General features: G+C 47.6%; 2 protein-coding genes across 7 annotated transcripts; both read right to left on the bottom strand.

Moving 5' to 3' along the window:
• Nucleotides 1-694: 694 nt before the first annotated feature.
• Nucleotides 695-15,337, bottom strand: LOC143416143 (inverted formin-2-like). 6 transcript variants are annotated; one of them, XM_076881553.1, is made up of 24 exons: nt 15,228-15,325; nt 11,004-11,165; nt 10,655-10,916; nt 10,327-10,442; nt 9,095-9,254; nt 8,699-8,732; nt 8,470-8,611; nt 6,748-6,880; nt 5,986-6,507; nt 5,787-5,917; nt 5,637-5,698; nt 5,442-5,544; nt 5,248-5,333; nt 5,049-5,149; nt 4,859-4,929; nt 3,947-4,054; nt 3,794-3,864; nt 3,557-3,677; nt 3,258-3,422; nt 2,931-3,021; nt 2,434-2,556; nt 2,018-2,362; nt 1,849-1,917; nt 695-1,603 (listed from the first exon to the last, which is right to left on the bottom strand). In XM_076881553.1, the coding sequence occupies exons 2-24, from the start codon at nt 11,130-11,132 to the stop codon at nt 1,548-1,550; spliced, it is 3,201 nt and encodes a 1,066-aa protein (XP_076737668.1). In that variant the 5' UTR covers nt 11,133-11,165; nt 15,228-15,325; the 3' UTR covers nt 695-1,547. The 6 variants fall into 6 exon arrangements, 5 of the variants coding, with proteins under 5 accessions (XP_076737668.1, XP_076737669.1, XP_076737671.1 ...); XM_076881554.1 differs by lacking the exon at nt 1,849-1,917 and having other exon boundaries at nt 15,228-15,324; XM_076881556.1 differs by lacking the exon at nt 5,986-6,507 and having other exon boundaries at nt 15,228-15,323.
• Nucleotides 15,338-15,362: 25 nt separating this feature from the next.
• LOC143416144 (centrosomal protein of 170 kDa protein B-like) lies at nt 15,363-20,915 on the bottom strand. Its single transcript, XM_076881558.1, has 9 exons — nt 20,771-20,915; nt 18,818-18,955; nt 18,589-18,678; nt 18,246-18,324; nt 18,053-18,111; nt 17,708-17,825; nt 17,220-17,321; nt 16,585-17,097; nt 15,363-16,298 (listed from the first exon to the last, which is right to left on the bottom strand). The coding sequence occupies exons 2-9, from the start codon at nt 18,920-18,922 to the stop codon at nt 15,460-15,462; spliced, it is 1,905 nt and encodes a 634-aa protein (XP_076737673.1). The 5' UTR covers nt 18,923-18,955; nt 20,771-20,915; the 3' UTR covers nt 15,363-15,459.
• Nucleotides 20,916-22,310: the final 1,395 nt, after the last annotated feature.

Here is a 22,310-nt window from a genome sequence, read left to right as displayed (position 1 = left end):
AGCCACTCGTAAACCTGCCGTCTGCTCACTTCATCAACACTGTCCTGATGAAGTGATGTTCTCAGGCACTTGTTTCAGGTCTGACTGAAGAAAACACAGAGTACATTTTGGGAAAGACAGTCCTGTTAGACTGAGACATGTGCTTTATCAAAGCTGATATTCATGCAAATCTGTCCAAAGCTGCAACGATCTCCTGGTTCATCCCTCAGAGGAGCCGTCACCTTTGACCTCGTCGCTACTACAGGCTCCTTTCCATTCTCGTAAACAGCCTGACGCACAGCTCTGAATGAAAAGCATGTAGGTGAGTTTATTTATAGCAGGTGGTGAAATCAGGGCAGCTTCTATAAATAGCCCAGAGGAACTCCTCCTCCTGAGCGTGCTCGCGGTCCTGCATCAAACAATAAAAGCTTGTTTTCCCCGCTCGACCTTGCAGAGATAATTGAGAACACTGGGGAGTCTGCTGGAAAAATATTTCCATAAACCATCTGGACTCTTCTCCTGCTGCTACCAACAGACTCTTACATTCACAAAATTCAGCATATTTACAACAAACTGAAAGGATTTTACAGACAAATGTTTCTGTGCTGGAAACCAGCCGAGACCGAATCAGGTGGAAATGACAGCCAATAACATCTGAAAGGATCCCACCTGACCTCAAAGCATCCAACATAAAAGCAGGTCTCAGAGGCACAAACGCAGTCGAGTCGGTTTTTTAATATCTCATCATTGTTAATTACACGTTGGTTGCACAGTGAGTCGGTTTCCTGTAAGTTTTACTTGAGTGGACACAGACAGCGACGGGCGGCTGTCACGGATGAACCGACACGCTGGAGCTCACGTCATGCACCGAGAAAATAAAACATTTCATGACTTCAAGTCCTTTCAGTTCAACTCAGGAGTAAGGCACAGCTCGTTATCAGCTAAAGATCCATCTACTATGGAAGAATCACAGGAACAGATTCAAATCTTCTCGTCAGGCTAAAGCGCAGAGCGTGTGGAGGCGGGATTCAGGACTTTAAATGATGATTCGCTTTAGAGAACCCCAACGTGAGCTCCCAGAAGAAGGAGGAGGAAGATGTTACAGGTCATCTTCAAAACGTCTTTTTACCAGGTGGGTGGAGCCAGTCACAGGAAATCTAGATTTCAGGGAGAGGAGCTAAAACAGCTCGTTTCAGACACAGAAGGCTTACTCTGAACTTGATTCATGCAAAGCTACTCCGGGAGAGTCCAACAATAAAAACGCTGAGCTGGAACGAGCAGAGCGGTGTGCTTTACTAGTTTTGAAGCACCTGACAGGTCGGCAGCTTTTATGCAGTATTTTTCTCTCAAAGCTGTGATCACATGACTGAGATCCACACCCAGCAGTCCAGAGCAAGTCTGTAAACCTGGGAGTCGCTGGCAGCGCCGAACAAACCAGTCCTTCTGAAAGTTACTGACCATCAGTCTTTTCAGACTTCAAACCGCCGTCTTCCTCCGTTTGTTCGAGTGAAGGACAGCAGTGAATCGCCGCTGACGTGGATTTATGCACAGCTGCAGGTGAGCTCACCTCACTGAAGGATGCATTTTTTCCTTTTCTTCAAACGCTTTCTTCCTGTGTGGCCTTCTGGAGATCAAAGAGAGGATACGATTGGTCGGTTTCTAGATATAAAGCTTATTTCATCATCAACACTAAAGGATGTTCTATCATCGTCTTGATGAGACCTTACAGCCTGAGCCTCAGCTCACCATGTCACAGGAAACACTAATGTTCAGGAACAGGAAGTGACCTCATAGACTCAGAGCTACATCACAACAGCCAGACTGACCCGGCTACATCACCATGGTATGGCAATCTCGACTGCACTCAACTGTAATCTGCGGCCGAGTCTCCGTCACTCTGCTGCAAACACTGAACACAACTTGATCTGTGTGGGTGGGCTGTGGGACAGGAAGCATTAAAATTTCCATGTTTCAGAAACAAACAGCAGCACTGAGCGTGCTCAAAGCCTGAAGCAGAGAGCACAGCGCCTCACTCTACCTGCTGGGCTGGTGTCTAAGGTGTTTGATGCGTTCCGGGGAGCAGAATCTTCCGGGTTAGGATCTTTGCTCCTGTTGACCTGGGTCACATCCTGCTGACTAGCTGTGTGCTGGACTTCCTGCTGCGCCGGTCTGGTGTCCACTTCAGACTCCGGACCCTGGACCTCAGCTGCGGGGCGTTCACAGAGGGCCTGGAGCTCTGAGGCAGCTCTGTCTGGCTCTGCTGGCTCCGGTTCTGGTCTGGTTCCAGCAGGTGGATGTGTGGGAGTCCGGACCTCCTCCCGAGGCTTCTCGGGAAAATCTGGCTTATCTTGGGCCGGTGACATCTGCGTGACCCCGGGGTGACCTGAAAAGGAGAACTTGATCAAACGAGCAGTAGTGACAAGAAAGTCTGCAGAAGTCCTGCCGGGCTCTCACCTTCGACCCCACCGTCCGGCTCTGCCCGTGGGCTTGTCTTCCTCAGCCTGCAGCCCTTCCTGATCTCGGCCAGCAGGTTGTCGACGGTGCATCCTTCGTCCCAATTGGCCATGTCTGTCCTAACTGCAGCACAGACACACGTTCCCCTGTGAGCTTAGCGCACGTGTCACAAACAACAGGTGAAAGCTGTCACTGCATCACCTGACAGCCTCACAGGTACAGCAGCATTTAATCTTTACAAACTTTCTTCTCGTCCTGATGCTGTCACATCATTTCCTTTAAATATTCAGCTGCTGATAAACTGTTGCAGAAAAATGTTGCTGATGTCAGCTATTGATTCTCGACCTGTCCGTCACCGGCCCTTCACATGTCTCACCTGTTCTCCACTTGCACTTGACCTGTCCTTCACCTGCCACACCTGGAGAGACAGGTGAGGGACACCTGTCTCTCCATTTAAGGAGGGAGGATTTAAGGTGAAATAATGGTGTCTGACTTACTGATCTTTCTGGTGGGGGCTTCTTCTCTCAGTTTCCTCCCTTCCTCCAACCTCTTCCTCCTCTTCTCCTGCTCCCTGTGACCTTCGTTCTCCTGATCGAAGAATAAAAGGAACACACAGTTCAAACTTCAGCAGGCTAACCGGCCCCCCAGAGAGGGCGGAGCTTAACATTTACAGGGAAACAGGACTAATGTGTGGCAGCTACCACACTTTGTCACGGTTCAAGTCAGAGCCGATTGGCTGGCTGAGACATAGTTTAAATGACACATGCAAACGTGCGGCAGGGTATGAGTCCTGCAGACTGAGCCGCACTGCGATTGGCGCTGACCTTGAGGGTTCGAAGGAAGAGGTCTCTGAATGCCTTGATGGTGCTGAAGAGCTCTTCGAGGGAGAAGCTGCTGCTGTCCTCACAGAGGTAGGCGGACAGGTGCTTCCTCTGCTCCTCCACAGATGACAGCAGGAGTTGCAGCTGCTCAACAGCCTGCAGGCTCTCCTGGTAACACCACATAAGAACAACAGGTAAGTTCACCTGGAACAGCAGGTCTGTCCCACTAAAACGGTGTCAGTGAGTGTACAGACTGGATTTATCTGCCCGTAAAGGTGACAGCCTCATCCTGAGTGACTCACCTGTATGGTGGACAGGTACTGCTCCTTCATGTCGTCAGATGAGGAGGAAACGCTCCTCTCTGAGTTTTTCAGCCGTTTGTTTAGAGTCTTTGTTTCAGACTGAATAGAGTCCAAGCTGAGCCTGCAGGTGGAGTCAGAGGGCAACATTTAACACCGCTGCAGGCGAAACACCTGAGCTACCACGTCACAGACTCCACCCAGCAGTCTGTACGTGACTGAACTCCTATATGTGTTTACCCAGCAGCCTTTGCACAGATCTCCAGGTCATCGGGCAGGTTGAGCAGGTCGGGGTGATTCTCTTCAGCCTCCTAAGGGTCACAAACAGCAGCAACTGAATTATTATGAGAATACTGCAGTATTCCCCAGTATTCGTAGTATTCCCAGCATTACCTGCAGGATGTGGTGCAGCAGCGTGACTCTCGACTTGTTGGCTTTGGTTTCGGTCAGTTTGAGCAGAGTGCTGATCTTAAAGCCTTCAGCATTCCCCGTGTGAGTTCCCTGATGGACCATACATCACATGACTAAATCAGACTACCAGCCTTTACATTTTATTTCAGCTAAATAACAGACTGATTTATGATTTGGCAACTAAATGAACTGTCTTGGTAGACAGTCTGTTGGTAGATTTGTGCTGAGCTAATAGTTGGTGCTGAGTCACACCTGCCTGAATGTGCAAACAAATAAAAACAAAAAAAACAAACAAAACACTCCTCGGACGAACTGTTAGTGCAATCAACCTCACAGCTGTGATATTACTGCTTAGATAACTTCATAAAAACTTCATCAGAGGCTCCAGTTAGCTGAGGTGAAGTCCAGCAGTTGCTAGAGGCCCACTCCACAGCAGAGACACGGACATGACTTATTTTTCTTGCACGAAAGGACAAGCATCATGGTGCAGTGGAACCAGCATCCAGGACATAAACAGCTGCATTATACTGCTAACATCTGCACAGACAGCATGTTGATGCTAAACTAGCCAAGAACTTAAGGCCCTTTCGCATAGGATGCGGCACACTGACCGCTAGCTTGTTCTCCACCTGTCTCGCTTAGCGTAAAGGACCCAAACTCTGTGTTGTGCTGGCCGATGCGCTCTGCTTGGAAGTCTTTGACTTTGTGTCCTTCACAAGAGTTTGTGTTGAGTTATGTTCAAATTTTTAATAAAACAAAAATATCGCTCAGTCATATAGATGGAAGAGTTTGTTTGTGTGGTTTGAGTCTTCGGGAAGAGAACTGCTTTAGGACCGTCACTGAGCATGCCACACAAAGTAATCAGATTACAAGGAGTAAAAAAAAGATTCTCACATAGTTGAGAAAGTTTCCGACACTCAGGATTAGTTTACAGAAGACTGGCAGCCGAGCGCTCTCCTTCACACCTGCACACAAAACAACACACACAAACAGAAACAAGATCACCACCACAGCAGCCAAACGTGCGTGTGCAGCCAGTGTGTTTGTTGTGTAGCTGCTGTGTGTTTGTCATGTATATACACACTCTGGCAGGCGCGGTCCAGCAGCTCAGCTCTGAGCCTCATAGTCTCCAACACACAGCTGCTCTCCTCACACAGCAACATACACTCAATCCTCAGAGAGTAACTGCAACACACACACACACAGCAAGTGAGTGGACCTGTGGTGAGCTGTGCTTATTTATCTGTGCTTGATGTGTGCTGCAGCTGGCGCTGTCCTCACACCTGGGCAGATCAATGAGCTGCAGGTAAAACTGATCTGCTGATGCCAACTTGTCCTGCTCTGCCAGATGAGACTTCAGGTTCCCTACCTGAGGAGGGAAAGATGAGATACAGGTCAAGTACAGGTGAAGGACAACTGAAGCACAGGTGAGAGACAGGTGGAGAACAGGTGAAGCGCAGGTGACCTCTGCTCTGACCTCATGTTTCTCTGGGAGGAGTTTGATGAACTGTTTCAGGGCCTCAACATCAAACTTTGATCGGTCTCCTCTTCGGATGAGATCCACAAAGTCCTCGTGGGAACTGCAGGTGAGACAGGTCAGGTGATACAGGGATGGTGATGTCACAGCACAGGTGTTTTTATTGGCTGCAAGACTCAGAAAAAGAACAGTCACCATTTGAAGTGCTTGAGGAAGATGTTGAGGTTAAGGCTCTTCTTGGCGTCGATGAAGGACACCTGTGGACAGAATTGAACATGTGGATGTGAAAAAGGTAAAACGTGTAACGCCACACCTGTAAGGTGAAGACAGAGAAAGCTGCGGCACCTCTTTGGGCTCCGTCTTTGACTTGGTTCTGGTCTTGGTCTCAGTCGGAGGGAGACTGAAGAGGTGCTCGATGCTGCAGTAATCTGGCTCCATGGAGTCCAAAGATGTTGACGTCCACAGAGACTCGTGGCCTGTGGACACAGAGTGACGTCAGCTTGGATGAATCCTGCACCTGACCTGGGCCAACACCAGGCCTCACCTGACACCAGTCTGGATGGAAGTTTCTGCCAGTTCAGCTTCTTCATCCGCAGTGTTGGGCAGGGGGTGTGGCTTGAATTAGGAGCGGAGCTGCTATATAACCTGCCCAGACTTTGAACTGTCTCAGCTCTGATGTCACCTGGAGGAGAGGGGGGGAGTGGAGGTCCAGCACCAGGTAAGGGTGGAGGAGCCATAGCACCAGGTAAGGGTGGGGGTGGAGGGGGTGGAGGGAGAGGAGCCATAGCACCAGGCAAGGGTGTGGGCGGCAGTGGAGGGGGTGGAAGGGGAAGAGTCATAGCACCGGGTAAGGGAGGAGGAAGAGGGGGGGCATAGGAAGTGGGAAGAGCCGGAGGCAGTGCTGCTGCAGTGGGGGCTGTCGGAGCATCTTTGGTGAGTGCCTCTGATTGGCTGGGAGGACTGTCTGGTAGTCTAGTCTGGACCGCCCTGTCGATGGTAAGATTGGCTGAGTAAGTCTTTCGGGGGAGGAGCTTCTCCAGCAGGTGATCTGCAGAGTCTACCTCAGCTGCGATCAAGAAAAACAGAGCCGATGAATTCACCTTCGCCTGATCCTGTGAAATGCCCTCAGCTTTGATCATACTCTGCCTGCTGTCATTTATACAAACTGACATAAAACAGGGCCTGCATCTGAACCTTAAGGGACTCTTTACAGGGGTCATCGTTTATATAGAGAGGACACTTCTACAAAGAGGCGGAATCAGAGCTGGACCCAGTGATCTGCTGTTGGATGCACCCTCATACTTACCATCCTGAGCCAGCAGGGTGGCTCGATCCATCAGCAGCTCCAGAGCACACCAGACCTCAGCTCTGTCCGGACCCACCAGCAACAAGGCCTGAAGGATGGACAGCAGCTGCACGGAGGATGGATGGCTGGACACCTGAACGCAGAGAGGGTCAGGACAGGTTATTTTGGCTACGTTCACACTGCAGGTCTTAATGCTCAATTCCAATTTTTTGATCAAATCCGATTTTTTTGTCTGCTCGTTCACACTACAAATAAAATGGGACAGCAAACGCGCTCTAGTGTGAACCCTCGAAGCGGCCGCATGCGCAAAAGAAGACGTCACCCACAACGCGCTCTGTTTAGACCCAGAGCAAATAATATTGTTTGACTGATGGCCCTTAATATAAAGACTTCGGACTTTACGTTTCCCAATTTTGCTTTAAGTTATTTTGTTATTTACATAATAATGTAGATAACCTAATAATGATCCTTATTGCTGTTTTAGAGGAGCACTGCTTCAAAGGATAGTTGCAGATTTCTGTCAAAATCTGCAGATTATACAGTACAAATAAAATGTTCACGTTGTCTTCCCAACAGTTTCACTAACATCTACACTGGATGGCCGGAAGCGTTCGCGATGTCTTCTCTGGCGCTTCTGCGGCGCTGATAATTGGCGTCCGTCTTGTGTCAGTGACGTACAAGACGGATTTAATGCGACGTGACCATCAAACAGCAGTCGCATTCTAAAACATCGGATATGTATTGGATTCAGCACCACATACGAAAGTGACCCAGATCAGATTTGAAAATATCGGATTTGTTCCGTTCACACTGTCACACCATGGTCGGATAGATGGGTCGCATAGGGTCAAAAAAAAAAAAAAAAAAAAATCGGATTTGATGCGCTTTCGACTGCAGTGTGAACATAGCGTCTGTCTCCTTACATTTCTATCATTGAAAAGAGAACTACCAGCAGTGTCACTTTCACAGATGCTGCGCCAATCGCTCTGAAGGTGGCAGTGTTGGGTTCTGTAGTTTAAACCAGTGTTTCCCAATCTTTTGGAGCCACGGTACATATTTCACGTTAGAAAAATAACACAACATACTACCAAACAAAAATGTCACAAAAAGCATATTGATAATTTTTCCCCGCGCACCATGTATAGCAGAATTGGTTCAGTTTGTTTAGATGTATCTGTCGGCAACCAATTTAATTAGAGCAGGTAGTTGTACTCCCCTCTAGTGGAAGATAATGTAATTGTTCTGCCCATTACTCAAGCCGATTGCTTAGACCAGCGGTCTCCAACCTTTTTTGCGCCACGGACCGGTTTATGCCCGACAATATTTTCACGGACCGGCCTTTAAGGTGTCGCGGATAAATACAACAAAATAAAACTAGTACCGGTACCGAAAAAAAGAAGATTTATTCATAACACACGTGAAAAGACCCAGGGAAACCGAGTTAACGATAAAAACGATAACAAAATAACTCTGACAACCGATAAAAACCCTGAAAACTAAACATTTCACGCCTGAGCCTCTACTCTCGCGGCCCGGTACCAAACGACTCACGGACCGGTACCGGTCCGAGGCCCGGGGGTTGGGGACCGCTGGGCTTAGAGTACCAATTGGGTGGAATAAGATAATCTTCCACGGCACACCTTTGTGCCGCGGCACAGTGGTTGGGAAACATTGGTTTAAACGTTCCAGCTTGAGTCGCATCACTCTTTAAACTGTGGTTACCATGGTGTAGAGCATTGTGAAGACCTGCTGGTGGCTGCTCATATCAATCCCTCCGTACAGCCTCTCCATCTCCTCCATGTCCTCCGACAGAGAGTCTTCAAACACGTCACACTGGATGTTCAGGTCCTTGTCCTGCGTCTCCCTGCACACACAGGCAGGAAACTGATTGGAAACACGACTGATTATTGATTAATAACTGATGTAAGCAAAGTGAGAATGAAGCCAGTACCTGAGCCTGGGGAGCAGGTTCAGCAGCTGCAGACCTAAAAATCACAGACATATATATCACTTCTTATTTTGGTCAAGCAGCAGGACACACTCACACCATGACGACCTCTGAGGGTCTGACACTCGAGCCCTCAGCGAGACCTGACTCCAGGAAAGCCTCCGTACAGGGATGTGATGTCACACTGTGACAGATATCAAGCTCCTCCTACACATAACTCTGATAACAGTTTAATTCAACTTTATTTATACATCGCCAAATCACAACAACAGTCACATCAAGGTCTTTCTGTTGTGAGGTAAAGACCCTACAACATGATGAAAGCAGTGATGTCAGCAATGACATCATGATGATGATGTCAGGGGTGATGTCAGATTGGTGATAAACAGTTCGTTTTACCGATGAACTCCTGCCGCACCCGGTGCCTTCTCCTCAGCTCCTCCTCCTGCAGCACGAGGACGTTGACCATACTTAGCAGCGTCACCATGTAGAGGATGTTGTCGGTGGCGTGAAGCTCATTCATGATCACGCTGAAGCGATACTGCTGCTTCTTCAGGCTCTGAATACAGACGCAGGAAGTGACAGGTCAGAGGACGGACACGGTTCGTTTACACCTTCATTAAACACAACTTCCTGCTTCAGTCTGACTGAAGTGTGATGATTAAACACTCCTAATAACTGTGTCTGTGCGTGTGTGTGTACATGTTATGTTTAGACATCTTTGTGAGGACAGAAAATTGGCATGCCACTATACTTGTGGGGACCAACAGCCCTTATGGGGACAAAGTGCCCATCCCCACAAGTTTGAAGACGTGTCTGAGGCTCAAAATGTGGTTTTAGTGTCAGGGTTACAGTTAGGTTATGGTTAGGGTTAGGCATTCATTTTTGATGGTTAGGGTAAGCAGCTAGGGAAAGGGTTATGTCAATGAGATGTCCTCACTAAGATAATAAAACGAGTGTGTGTGTGCACACGTGTGGTATCCCATGATTCCATGCTGTAAGTTCAGAGCCTGTGAGAACAGGCTGGGCGGGGACGATAAGATCTGCAGCGTCTGAGGTTCAGCTGTTTGTTATGGTGTATCTGCAGTTACGCCCTGATGGTACACAGACCACGTCGTCGTTGCTCTCACCTGGCAGCGAGGAGCTGTGGTGGAGCTTTGTGAGCTCTCTGCTGACTTAGGTAATCAGCCAGTGGCTTTCAGTTTGAGCTGTTCTGCTTGTCATGTTAGCCTTGAAACTAAGTGAAACTGACTCGCACTTCCTTTTGCTAACGTCCTGCCGATAAAGCTTTTCAAACCGACCCAAATGGCCTGCTCATGTCTCCCCATCCAGCTCATGCGACATCTGTTGGTTCGTCCATCAAGCAGGTAAACATGCCCCTCTAAACAAATGAAATCAGCCAAGAGAGCCTCTGAAAGTGACCTGGACCTACAGCAACATTTAACTGTTTATATGACTGAGCGCCAACTGTCCTGACTGCCATCGTGAGGCAGAGTTCAGATTACTTAAACTGATCTCATGAAATCACAAATCACCTCAGAGGAGACCGAGAAGGAAGGGAAAAAAGGAAAAAAGGAAGGACAGGAAGGAAATAAGGAGAGAGGAGGAAGTGGACGAGGACATGAGCATACCTTGTAGTTGTCGAGTGCATCGAAGACGAGGTGGTGTCCCCGAGGGTCGAAGACGGCAAGAGCAGCCAGCAGCTGGAACAGCTGCATCTTCACCATGACATTGGACGTGTCGAGAGCTGAGGGCATATAGGAGGAGGTGGAGTTACCGCTTTCATAAGTAATGACTCTGAGTCGTCATCTTCACCTCACAGGTACACCGGCTACCTGCTTAGCTTAGGCTGGAACAGCCACCTGAGTCTACCTGTTGCTCAGGGTAGCGTGTAAATATGATTTTAAGGTGGTTTTAAGGCAGATCTGCTTCATTCTAACTTTCTGGTCCTCCACCCACCTTGAGCCAGCATCCTGATGTAGCCCTCGTTGTCCAGGATGAAATGCAGCCCTGCGGACGAGTTCATGATGGTCCGGACACAGCTGACGCAGGTGAGCTGCAGCAGAGCATCGGCGATGTGGGCGCAGCCGCGGCCCGACAGAGCCTCCAGCGCCTCCAGCAGGAGGTCCAAACCCTGTAGTTCAAGGAACTGCACCATCCATGACTGATTACTCACCTCCAGCCGCCGCTGCAGACCCGAGTAGTTCACCACTGTGGGAACCTGGAGGGGCAGAGTGACCATCGGTCAGAGCTGTGAGACGCCCTCTCCTTCCCCTGCAGGACTCCTGAGGTTCTGCTTCTTTCCTACCTGCAGCAGTCGGATGCAGAGCTCGGGGTCAGCGTTCTCCAGATTGGCCTCCACCTTGCCGTCAGTGACTGTGGCGGGGCCTCTGGTCAACTGGTCCTTTACCGCCCCCCATTTGGTACTGGTTGCCATGATGACAGGCTAAAGGTTTTACCGATGTTTGAGCTGACGAGGGTTAAAACAGATACAGGTAATCAATCACAAACAATCAATGACATCATCATCTTTTTAACGTCCATGACAAGCAGACCTGACACAAGCGATGACATCACGCCCGTGTCAGCCTGCCTCGGGCTCACAGTTTCACATTCATTAACACATCTCTGAGTCACAAACTGAGCTCCTCCAGTGGACGCCTTTATCTGCTCAGGAGGTCAGAGTCCTTTACTGTGATTGGACTCCATTTGGCTTTAGTTGTGTCATAAATTATTATTTGAATTATGTTCCTGACTGACAGCTCGAGTACACTTCTGATGTGGACCAGTTTTAACTTGGTTTTATTCAGCTCCGAATCAAAGCTCCAAATCACAACAACAGTCACCTTGAGATGCTGTACTGTCTTTGTACTCTCAACAACCATATGAGTAAGAAGTTTTGTGACAGTGGCAAGGAAAACCTCAATTTTAACAGGAAGAAACCTCCAGCAGAGCCAGGCTCAGACCAGTTTGGGAGAGGGAAGGAAGACAGGACAAAGGCACTCTGTGGAATGCATGAATAACAAGAAACAGAGAAAAAGAAGAAGAATGCAGTGAATCAGGCTGAAGGATCAGCTGATTAACAGACTGATAATAAAGCACATGATTGGCTCCAGTAACAGAAAAATAAACACGAAGCGCTCACAGCTATCGTGGCTGTGATTTGGAAAGTGAATGAATCAGACTGAAGGCTACGTGAATCCTGCACTCAGTGTGTTGCAGAGTCTTCATCAGTGAAGAAGAGTGACTGCACGTCACAGCGTGGTGGGTGAAATATGTCAGCTATGTGGTATTTCTGGTATTCAGTGCGTGTGCATGTCCTGACAGCTGAGCACGCTCGCCACATTAACGCGCCGCTGTGAGAAAACCTGAACTTTAAACTTGAAAGGTGGAGTAGGTCAGTCACATGGTCAAAGGGTGTTTCCAGAGGCCTGGATTCAAATCTCCCCCGGGGCATTTGAATCCCCCCCCCATCCAGCCAGCCTTCCTGCGTCAGTAAAGCTTCAGAATATTAAACACAACCATGAAACTTTCAGACTCACTGCAACATGGTCCTAATAAAGTGAGCACTGACTGTGTAAACCAGCAGAAACACAGGCAGGAAATTCACCTGTAAAGGTGTGTGTGGGTGTGTGTGTGAGTGAAGACAGACTGACTGGGGGGAGAAATTCCTTCTCAGCAGATGAGCTCAGGATAAAGACTCTTCCTCTTTTTGGACAGATGCTTCATCGCTTGGTTAAACTGTGGCCTCCTCCTCACGCCCGGCAGCAGAACTTTAACCACGGAAACAAATGCTCCTCAGCAGCAGCAGCAGGTTTCAGTCTTCAGAGAAGGACCAGCAAACAAACTCAGCACTAGTTGTTCCAGTATCGGGAAAAACTGAGGGATGATCCTTTAAACCTGAAGCTCAGGTGTTTGTCATCATTTAACAACTTAAACAGACCTTTCACTGTACACATGCGCATATCTGTCAGTGGTACACCCTCACAGAAGAACAAATGCATTGATCTCAGTGCTGATGGATCAATACAGTGATTGGATAAGAGCAGACCCGCATGCTCCGATTCAAAGGTTCAAAAGTTTAAACACAGTTGTGGCTAAAAACCGCTGACAGGTCGAGCTGTGCCTGCCAAACCGGACTCCCTTCAAAATTAATCGAATTTAGTGTCTGAGCTTCAGTTCACTCGGTGCTGTGGTGGGTTCGGCTCAGCAACACCGGCCGGAGGACGGAGCAGCTTCAGCCGCTCCGCTGCTCCCACAGGTACAGGTGTATTTCACCGGGAACAGAAGAAGCTCATCACACAAACTTACCTGGAATCTGTCACTTGTGTCAAGCCAGCCTCCAGTTTGTTTTACGTTCCCTGTGTATTCAAAGTATTACGGAATGGATGTGGAAACCGGATTTCAAAATAAAAGCCAACTTCGAGTGAATTAACAGGTATGTTAAGAACATAATAACATATAATTTAGGCTTTTTTTTTTTTTTTCAAACTCTAATGTTAGATCTATATGACACAGCCTTGTACCCTAATTGTGCCCTGTCACTATCAAGGCCATCTTATTTTGCCTTCCAAAATAAAAGCCTTTTCAAATTGTCCATATACGACCTACTCTTTTAACGATTTCAAAATGCTCTTAAATGAAAAATTCATGTTTCAACAGGATAATTCCACTTTAGATCAACAGTATACAGCCCCACAGTGATACCATATCAATATCAAGTCATTCTGATTTTGACTTCCAAAGTAAAAGCCTTTGACGATGTCAAAGTAAAAGCAGGAGTGACTAAAACAAGCTCTCTTCAATTATTTTGGGATGTTATTTACTTATCAATTGTGAAAAAATTGCTCTGAATAAACAGAGAAGCAAAAACGCTCATGAACTGGCGCAGAGAAAGACGTGTCTGTGTGAACAGGGAAAAAGCTGAACGTGGCGCGGCGCTTCCACGTGCAGTGTCTACCGTCACTCACGAGTAAAAAGACTGCAACATTAAAACCCCTGGAGGATCTTAGAAAAATGCATACACTATTGGTCTTAGAGCCACAAATCGACCACGCCCAAAAAAGTGCTATAAAAAATTTATATATTAATATTTTTTTCCACTTTAAATTAGCCAATCTTTTAGACCTACTTCTCCTTGAAATATTCATGTCAAGTTTTAATTACATTTCGCGGATTTTAACCCTTTATATCCCGGTTTCGTCACATGAGCGCACTGCTTTTTTTGCCCCAAAAAACAAAAAACTTGAATATTTTCCAAAAAAAACATTTGAGGTAATATTCAATTGTTATTATAATTAGGCCTTTGGATGGACTAAAGATTGGCACCAAGAGTCATTTCGATCGCCTTTTATTTTTTTTCCAGGAGCGCATTTCATAAAATGCACACTATCGACCACGCCCAAAAAGTGCAATAAAAATATTAAATATTAATTTTTTTTTTCACTTTAAATTGGTCAGTCTTTTAAAACTACTTCTCCCTGAAATATTCATATAAAGTTTTAATTATATTTTCGTTGTTTTAACCCTTTAAATTACAAAAAAACTAAAAAAAAAACTAAAAAACTAAATATTTTCCCAAAAAAACATTTGAAGTAATATTTGATTGTTATTATAATTAGGCCTTTAGATGGACTAAAGATTGGCACAAACAGTCATTTCGATCGCCTTTTATTTTTTTTCAGGACCAGAAAATGGTCTCCAGGCGGCAAATGCTCCTCCTCTAGGCCGAAATAAGTGCATGTTGCCGGGGTAAGTCGCGACGATCACCGGGGCACGATCACCGGGGACTGCTTTTTCCAGCCCACACGTCCGATACCACGTGACAACAAATACGTCATTTCCTGTTGACTAAAAAAAAAAAAAAAAAAAAGCACCCTCTCATGGTCCTAGGGACCCAAAAATGCTCCCGCACGATCAGCGGGCGAAGCCGCTGCAGCACGCCGGAAATGACGCTTCATTCCCCGCAGGTCTCTTTAAGCAGCCCGCTGTTTTCCAGCCCCGGGTCAAATGTGGAGCAAGGGCACCACCCGGTGGACAAATAAAAAAATTACAATTCTAAGGCCTCTTCTCCAAAACAAAAACGAAACCTAAGCCATCACCCAGATGTTAACGGTATAAATCCTGCAGTGAAAAATAGCGTTTATAAAGGGTTTCAATGGGGCACAAATCGATCCTAGGATTAATAGCGTAAGTTTATCGCTAGCTTAGCCACTGAAGCTAATTTCCGGAAGTCATACTGAAATTTTAACAGTAAATGTGACCAAACTTTTTTTTGCAGACTTTCGCTATATTCCATTCAACACTGTGCAAATGGCAGGTAATCAAAATTTGAAAATAGCCAAAAATAGCCACAAATCGACCCAAGGCCCTCCAGGGGTTTTAACATTAGCATTGGAGGCTAAATAGAATTTTCGACACATCTCCTCCTCTATTAAAGCTCGTTTTCAGCAACCGAACACCAAGAAACATCAAGAAAACCTCACTGCGCCGATAGAATACCGTGAATTTTATATAAGTTTGAATAACTTACCGTTTGTGTAAAATACTCCAATGAGTACGGCAGGCATCCACCACGGTGTAACCAGCAGAAGCACATGGAAAATCGGCCCGGCAGAGCAAACTATTTATTGATCCACGGGTTTACCTGGGCAGAAGCCCAGGGGCCTGCCAAGTTAAATAACTCTCTTCAGAGTTCATTTGCTTGGACTTGAATAACACTGTTTAATAACTCCAACACTGAACACTATTTGAATCAGAATGTGTTAAAATGACACTTTGAGAGTGGAAATCAACTCTAACATCTTTAACCCTGAAATTTTAACACTCCAGTTTTTGCTGTGTATATTTAGCCACACTGATGTTTCTGTTTTTAGTTCAGATATTGTCATCATTGTGGATGTTTTTGCTAGACGCTGTAAATGTGTAGTACGTGTGTGCCACATATGTGTTATAGGCAGGAACACAACGGTTACATCATTATCATACAGCATACGGATGATGATGCCCGATGAGGAGCGAGACGAGGAAGCCGACGAAGCCGCCTCCCCCTCAGTCTTTTCTCTCTTCAGAGAGCTTGACCTCTGAGGGCCGCCATGGCTCTGACTCTTCAGAGGAACCGTCACCTGCTGTGTGGGAGGGATGTGGCCGTGCACAGATGCCGGCCTCTCGCCGCCTTTCCGCCGCTCCAACTTGGCTCTGAGTGTGGAGTACGAGTCAGCATGGGCGGGGTTGTGGGTGAAGGACTGAGAGCGCTTCTTGCGTGGGTTGTCATCAAAGAACTCAATGATGAAAGCTTGCTGAGTGAGGTGCTCGGGGGGCGCCTGTTTGGGAAATTCGGTGGGTGACAGAGCTTTAGGAGGACTCTGGGACAGGGGCCTCTCAGGGGCTACGGGTGAGGCAGAGGCCGGTCTGGGTGGAGCATACTGCAGTGGTTGGTGTAGCTGACTATGGATGGACTGGCCTGATTGGATGACCTGCTGCGACGCCTGGGACAGCTCTGATTGCATAGAGTGCTCAGTGCGGACCGAGTGGTGGGATTTACCCCTTCCTTTGAGAACTGGGTCCTCTGAGTCACTCTGGGTCCCATCCTCATGGTGGTGACCTAAAGACAGGAATAAAGATGTCAGTGAGTACTAGCTTTTGAACTTTGAAGCTCAATGGTCACAAGTGTATGACTGAAGCTTTGATAGCCTCAAACAAAGACAGAAGTTTAGTGGGGTCAGTAAAATCAGAGAAATATCAGAAGATTCAGGGACCGTGTGTCAATAAATTGTTAACAATGAAGTGCTGGACAGGTTTTATCACCAGCAGGAAGCATAATCCCCGATTACCTGTGAATGACAAACAGGTAACACAGGTATGGTCCGGAACACAGGTGCAACTCTGACCTTTCAGGGTCTTGATGTTCATGGCGAGGTCACTCTTGGTGCTGTAAACGTCTTCAGACGGTGGGCGTCTCTTCATCATGCTTACATCACTGTGGACCAGCCAGTCAGCCACCTTGCTCTCTGCTGACATCACCTCTGCAGGTGTGGCCATGATGGCTGTCTTGGTGGGTGTAGCCTGCAGCTTCCTCTGGCGAGTGGAGAACTTGGTGATGTGGTCTTTAATCTTGATCTTCCCAGGCATGCAATCATCAAACTCAATGGTAAAGGAGGCATGGCTCTGAACGACAGGCGGAGTCGGAGTGGGAAGTGAGGGTGGGGCCGGGGGCGTGTCAGTGTCCTTGGTGGGGATCTCATGGAGCTCCGCGCCTGAGGACTTAGGGTGCTGGAAGTCCTTGGTGGGGATCTCAAAGTAGCTCGGCTCACGGTGGTACGAAGGGAAGGCGGACTTTGGCTGACAGTCTGACAGCGATGCAGAAAATTCTGGATCTGCAGAGGGAGCGTCTTTCTGAACATCTGACAGAGGCAAAGAGATGACATCTCACCAACATCATCAATAACGCACCATCAGCTCAATTTAGCTTTATTTATACAGCACCAGTTTACTGCACTCCTCCACTTTATTAAGGTGTGCGTACCTGAATGTGGCTCATCGCTGGTTTGGACTTTACTCCCATAATCCTCCTCTCCCCACCAGGAAGGCTGGCCATACAAAGGAGTGGGCCGACACACCGGCGCCTCTGTCACAGAAACGTGTGATAGGTGAAATTGCCGACCAATCAAAGTGTCCCGAGGAGCGTGAACAAACGACTTTCTGGTTTGTTACTAAAACATTTTCCTGAACGAGCAGATTTATAGTAAAAAATACATCAGAACAAACAGCAACACATCATCTGCGTACAGGAACACACAGCGGCCAGACACCTGATCCAGTACTTTTTAACCCTGCACCAGGCTTTCTGGTGCAGGGTTTTGTGTTACATTATGTTTTGTACAGTGCAGTATATTTTTGACCCTGTGTGATGTCAAAATTTTGTGTTATTGCTTGTATTACGCCCAGTATTGTTAGGAGTACATTTGATACACAGTATATTTACTGCCAGTACTGTTGCTGTATTATTGTTACCCTGTGCGAGGCTCTTGGTACTCTGCGCTTTCTCGCCTCTCGCCCGCTCATCCACGTCACTCTTCTTCCCCTCTGAAGGCTTTAGGCTCATCTGCAGCTGACTGCTGTACTTCTCATGCTGAAACAGAAGAACGAGGCAAACGTACTCAAGGTACTGCAAATTGCATGTACTCACGGTACTGCATGTGCTCACGGTACTGTACATGCTGTGTGTAGTCATGAGAAATTCATGACGCTCTGAGTAGTTTTGGAAATGCAAACTAAATGCAGTTAAACAAGGAAATTAAATAACACCCTCTATGCAGTAATTTGTACAATAGAAAACACACACCCACAAACACCAACCTTTAGGGCCTCCTCTGGGACTTTGTGTTGACTTTTCTCCAGAACGTAGACGTGAGAATGTGAACAACAGCTCAGAAAAATATTAAAATTATCACACACACACACACACACACACACACACACACACACACAGAAACACACAGGCGCGCACAGACACGCACACAAACAGTGCGTGTGTGCGTCTGAAGGATATCGTATCCGAAGCGGATGATGTCGGACAGTTTGAGGGTGATGTAGGTCTGATCAGGAATCCGAAGGTCGTTTACAAATGTCTGCAGGAAACAAACAAACAAACGTCCAGGTGAAAGTTTCTGATTATGATGCTGAAGTCCACTCTGAAGGTTTTCACTCTTTTGTGATTTTACAGTTCTTGCCTGTTTAAATTAAAGTGGAATTAAATTTTTTTAAGTTAATAAAAAAAAAAAAAAATCTTTGTACTGTAACCTGTGACTTTAGGCATCACCACCCCCCACCTGTGTTTGCTGCTGATTGGTGGATACCTATGATAATGTACTGATATGTTGTGTATGGCTCACCCCATTGAGGCTGCCCAGGTCCTTCACCAGGTGTTCATCAGTGGTCGGGTTGTAGTTGATGACAGCGTGCTGTTTGTCCACACTGCGAGACTGAGACACACACACATACAACTCTTTTTGCTTACTTTCACTGCGACTCAAACAAGACACCATTACAACTTCCTTTTTCAGACCAACCTAGAGGGAGGCAATTTCTACTAACCCGAACACCTGCACAGGTCAGCCTCACCTGAAGCATCAGCTCGCAGTCCTCTCGGCCCACAAAAATCATCTCTCGGGGGAGGCGGTGTCGAGTCCCCGAACTGCTTACCAGGAACCATGATGTCACACTCATCTTCACAGGCCTGCTGAGAAACCCCAGAGCATCCTGGGAAATGAAGACAGAGGCAGGTGATACAGGTGGGTTTGTGCGGGCCTGTTGTGCCACCGTGACAGATTTTAAATATTTAATCAGACAAAATGAGTCATTTCAGACGATCCTGCTCTTACTGATTTGTGTGTGTTTGAATCCTGACAGCTGAGGCACCTGCAGGTGTGTAGTCAGGTCCAAAAGGACCTGCAGGTTGTCCACACCAGCCTGAGTCTGAGGTTCAAACACCTTCAACTTTCAATTAAGCACTGAATGAACTCCTACAGACATTTTTATTCACAGTGCTCTGATTACAGAGGTTCGGCACAGAAACGGGGTCATGCAGTCAAATATGTGATATTTATTAAAAACACAGAGCATGAGCAAATCAACTGTTCATTTCATCTTTAGAGTTAAAAGTTGAACTAAAGCACTGACCAGCAGAAAATAAAACACGAGCGCTTTATAAAACTTCTAATTTGAAATAACGGCTCAGAGATGATTCTGTTTCCTGGGAAGGGGTTAAAGATATTTCCTATTTCTAACAGGAAATATCCAACTGTCAAATGACCACATGATCTCACACACACACTCGCACAGGTGAGAGTCACTGACATTAAAACTTCAGTTTTAGTGTTTTTCTGCACATATACTGCAGTATCATCAGTACTGTCAATACTTTTGTGTGAACCACACGAACAGATGAAGTGAGAGTTTGGAGTTTGAGCACTGGGTTTTGTATGCAGGAGCTCTTGCAGACACAGCTGAAGGATAGATGAAGCTCCTCTGCAGCACAGACAGCAGTGCCACAGACGCTCTGTCCAATCAGAGGCTGACACACGGGCACACATGGAGTAGATCAGCTCCTCCATCAGTCACTGAGACTTCACATCCACTCTGGAGCTCACTCTGTGAAGCTCTGCCCTTCTCAGGAGGTCAGAGGTGATTGGACGGCTCACTCCAAAGGGTTCCATAGGTAAAAAGTCTGGGGAAGGGAGGGGGGATCTTCCTGTTTTTCATCACGGCATAGAACCAGTGAAGAAAACTGCTCATGATGTGGACAAGTGTGGACAACACACACTCAGATGCACATACACACAGACAACCACAGACACTGAGCTGATGCTGGAGGAGAGGAGCGGCTCTTCAGCAGCATCTCTCCAGGCCTCAGCGCCTCTCGGTGGCTGCTGCCCAGAGCTGCTCCTCCTGTCCGGTTCCGACAGACGTGTGTGTGTGAAGGGTGGGGGAGTTACAGACAGATGACAGACAGGCTCTCCTCCTCCACGCCCTGCCCTCCCCCTCTCTTACCTCCGGGCTCTTCCCCGCTGCTCTTCGCTTCTTGGATCTGGGGCTGGCGTGCTGCGGGGGGGGCAGAGCATGAGCGGGTCCCGTTATCCGGACTCACACGGACTGGGGCGGCTCGGCTCCGATGATGCTCTACAACATCTCCTCCTGACGCACCCGCTGCGTCAACACGCACCGCGACAGCGACCACCGCACCGGAAGAGCTGCCGAGACCTTCACAATTAAAGCCCGCACCTGATAACATGCCCAGTGAGGTTCGAACAGGTTTTATTAGAAAAAATAGAATATTACAGTCCACTGCAGCACCGACCGAGTCTGAGGCAGGCACACCGGGGCTGGCTGTCAAATTACCTGGTACTGCCACAGCAGAGGGCGCTGTGGAGCTCTGTTATCATACATTTGGCTTGGCAGTGGTCAGTAGTTAGACTCAGAGGCACTATGTTGTAATTTCGGTGAGTCAGACTGAATTTTCATGTTGTTTTTGTTCACACAAAACTAGCCATTGATTAAAATGAAACAGTGGTTCACCTGCTGGCTAAAGTCACGTGGTAGGCAGGATTCTGCAGATTGTACCGATAGGGATGGTGTGTGCTGAGCCAATCCAGCGGTGCACACCTCACACGACTGAGTCGAATGGCTGTGTAAGTGGCAAGTCAGACCTGCATGATCCAGCAAGACTTAAACCGGAGAGCAGCTCAGAGTCCCTTTTACATACTGTAAGACTTGAGCACGGAAAAGCACGGCCCCCTCAGCGTTGGTCTGCTGAGGAGCGATGATGGAGGATAACTCATGTACGAGTAAAAAGTGTGACCACGCGAGTAACTTCGTCACAGCACACCTGACTGCAGGTGTGACCGTGACGGAACGGCTGCCCTCGGCCTACTCTTATTGTGAAGGCGGGTCGGTTTCCGGTCGCGCGCTCGGCAGTGTGAGGGTTTTCGGAAGACCCGCTCATCGGTAATCAGCACAGATTCTTCTGATCGATCAGCTCAGCGTGCGCCGGGCAGAGGTCACATGATTTGGAGCGCCGTCGCTTCAGTACGGGAAGCGCCGGTTTTGCGTGACGTCACCGCAACGCTGACACGGGGATGAGGATGATGACGTCATCTATTGTAAAAAAAAAAAAAAAAGAAAAAGAAAAAAAAGTAAATAAGCACGTGCACGTCTCCGGTTCATGGCTCTGCGTGTGACCGTCTGTGAGCTGCAGATGAAGAGTCTACCTCACATGTGACTCAGCTGCTTACCTGCGCTGTGTGCGTGCGTGTGTGTATGTTGGGGGGGTGTACACTAATTCAGTTTTATTTATACAAGCTCAAGGCGCTTTATATTGTAAGGTAGACCTTACAATAACCCAGCAGTCATATGACCTCCTATGAGCAAGCACTTTAGCGACAGTGGGAGGGAAAAACTCCCTTTTAACAGGAAGAAACCTCCAGCAGAACCAGGCTCAGTGAGAGGGCGGCCATCTGCCGCGACTGGTTAGGGTGAGAGAAGGAAGACAGTACAAAAGACATGCTGTGAAAGAGAGCCAGAGATTGATAACAAGTATGATTCAGTGCAGGGAGGTCTTTTAGCACATAGTGATTGAAAAAGAAACATCCATCATGGGTGGATGCATCTGGGAGTTATTTTTTCTAAACAGGCTCAGATTTGACCAATCAGATTACTGCATATGGCAATGAGTACTTTGTGGCTCAAAACCTGGAACTGAAAGTCCAACATGTTGGTTCTCGGAGAGCTGCTGCTCCGTCAATCACAGCAGCTCCTTGGTGCAGGTGACCGTCAGGTGAGCACAGGAGCTGCTCGCTTAGAAGAGCACGCAGCAACACGACATATGAGCAAGCGGAGTGAGGTATGGGGTCTTCACAACCCCTGTTCTCTGTACACCATCAGGACGCTTGGCCTCCCTGTGGCTGCGGGCTGCTTGCCTCCACCCCAGGGAAAAGGGTAACATCTCCTGGGTCTGGGGGTTGTACACATGGGTGCTCACAGACACAAACTATATCTTCCTTGGCTGCTACCTTAAAGCATATCGTGCGCTGTTGATCTTGCGTGCTGCTCAACATTC

Source organism: Maylandia zebra, unplaced genomic scaffold, assembly GCF_041146795.1.
Source record: "Maylandia zebra isolate NMK-2024a unplaced genomic scaffold, Mzebra_GT3a scaffold20, whole genome shotgun sequence".
In the NCBI taxonomy this organism is placed as follows: domain Eukaryota; kingdom Metazoa; phylum Chordata; class Actinopteri; order Cichliformes; family Cichlidae; genus Maylandia; species Maylandia zebra.
This window is presented reverse-complemented; position numbering and strand designations above follow the sequence as displayed.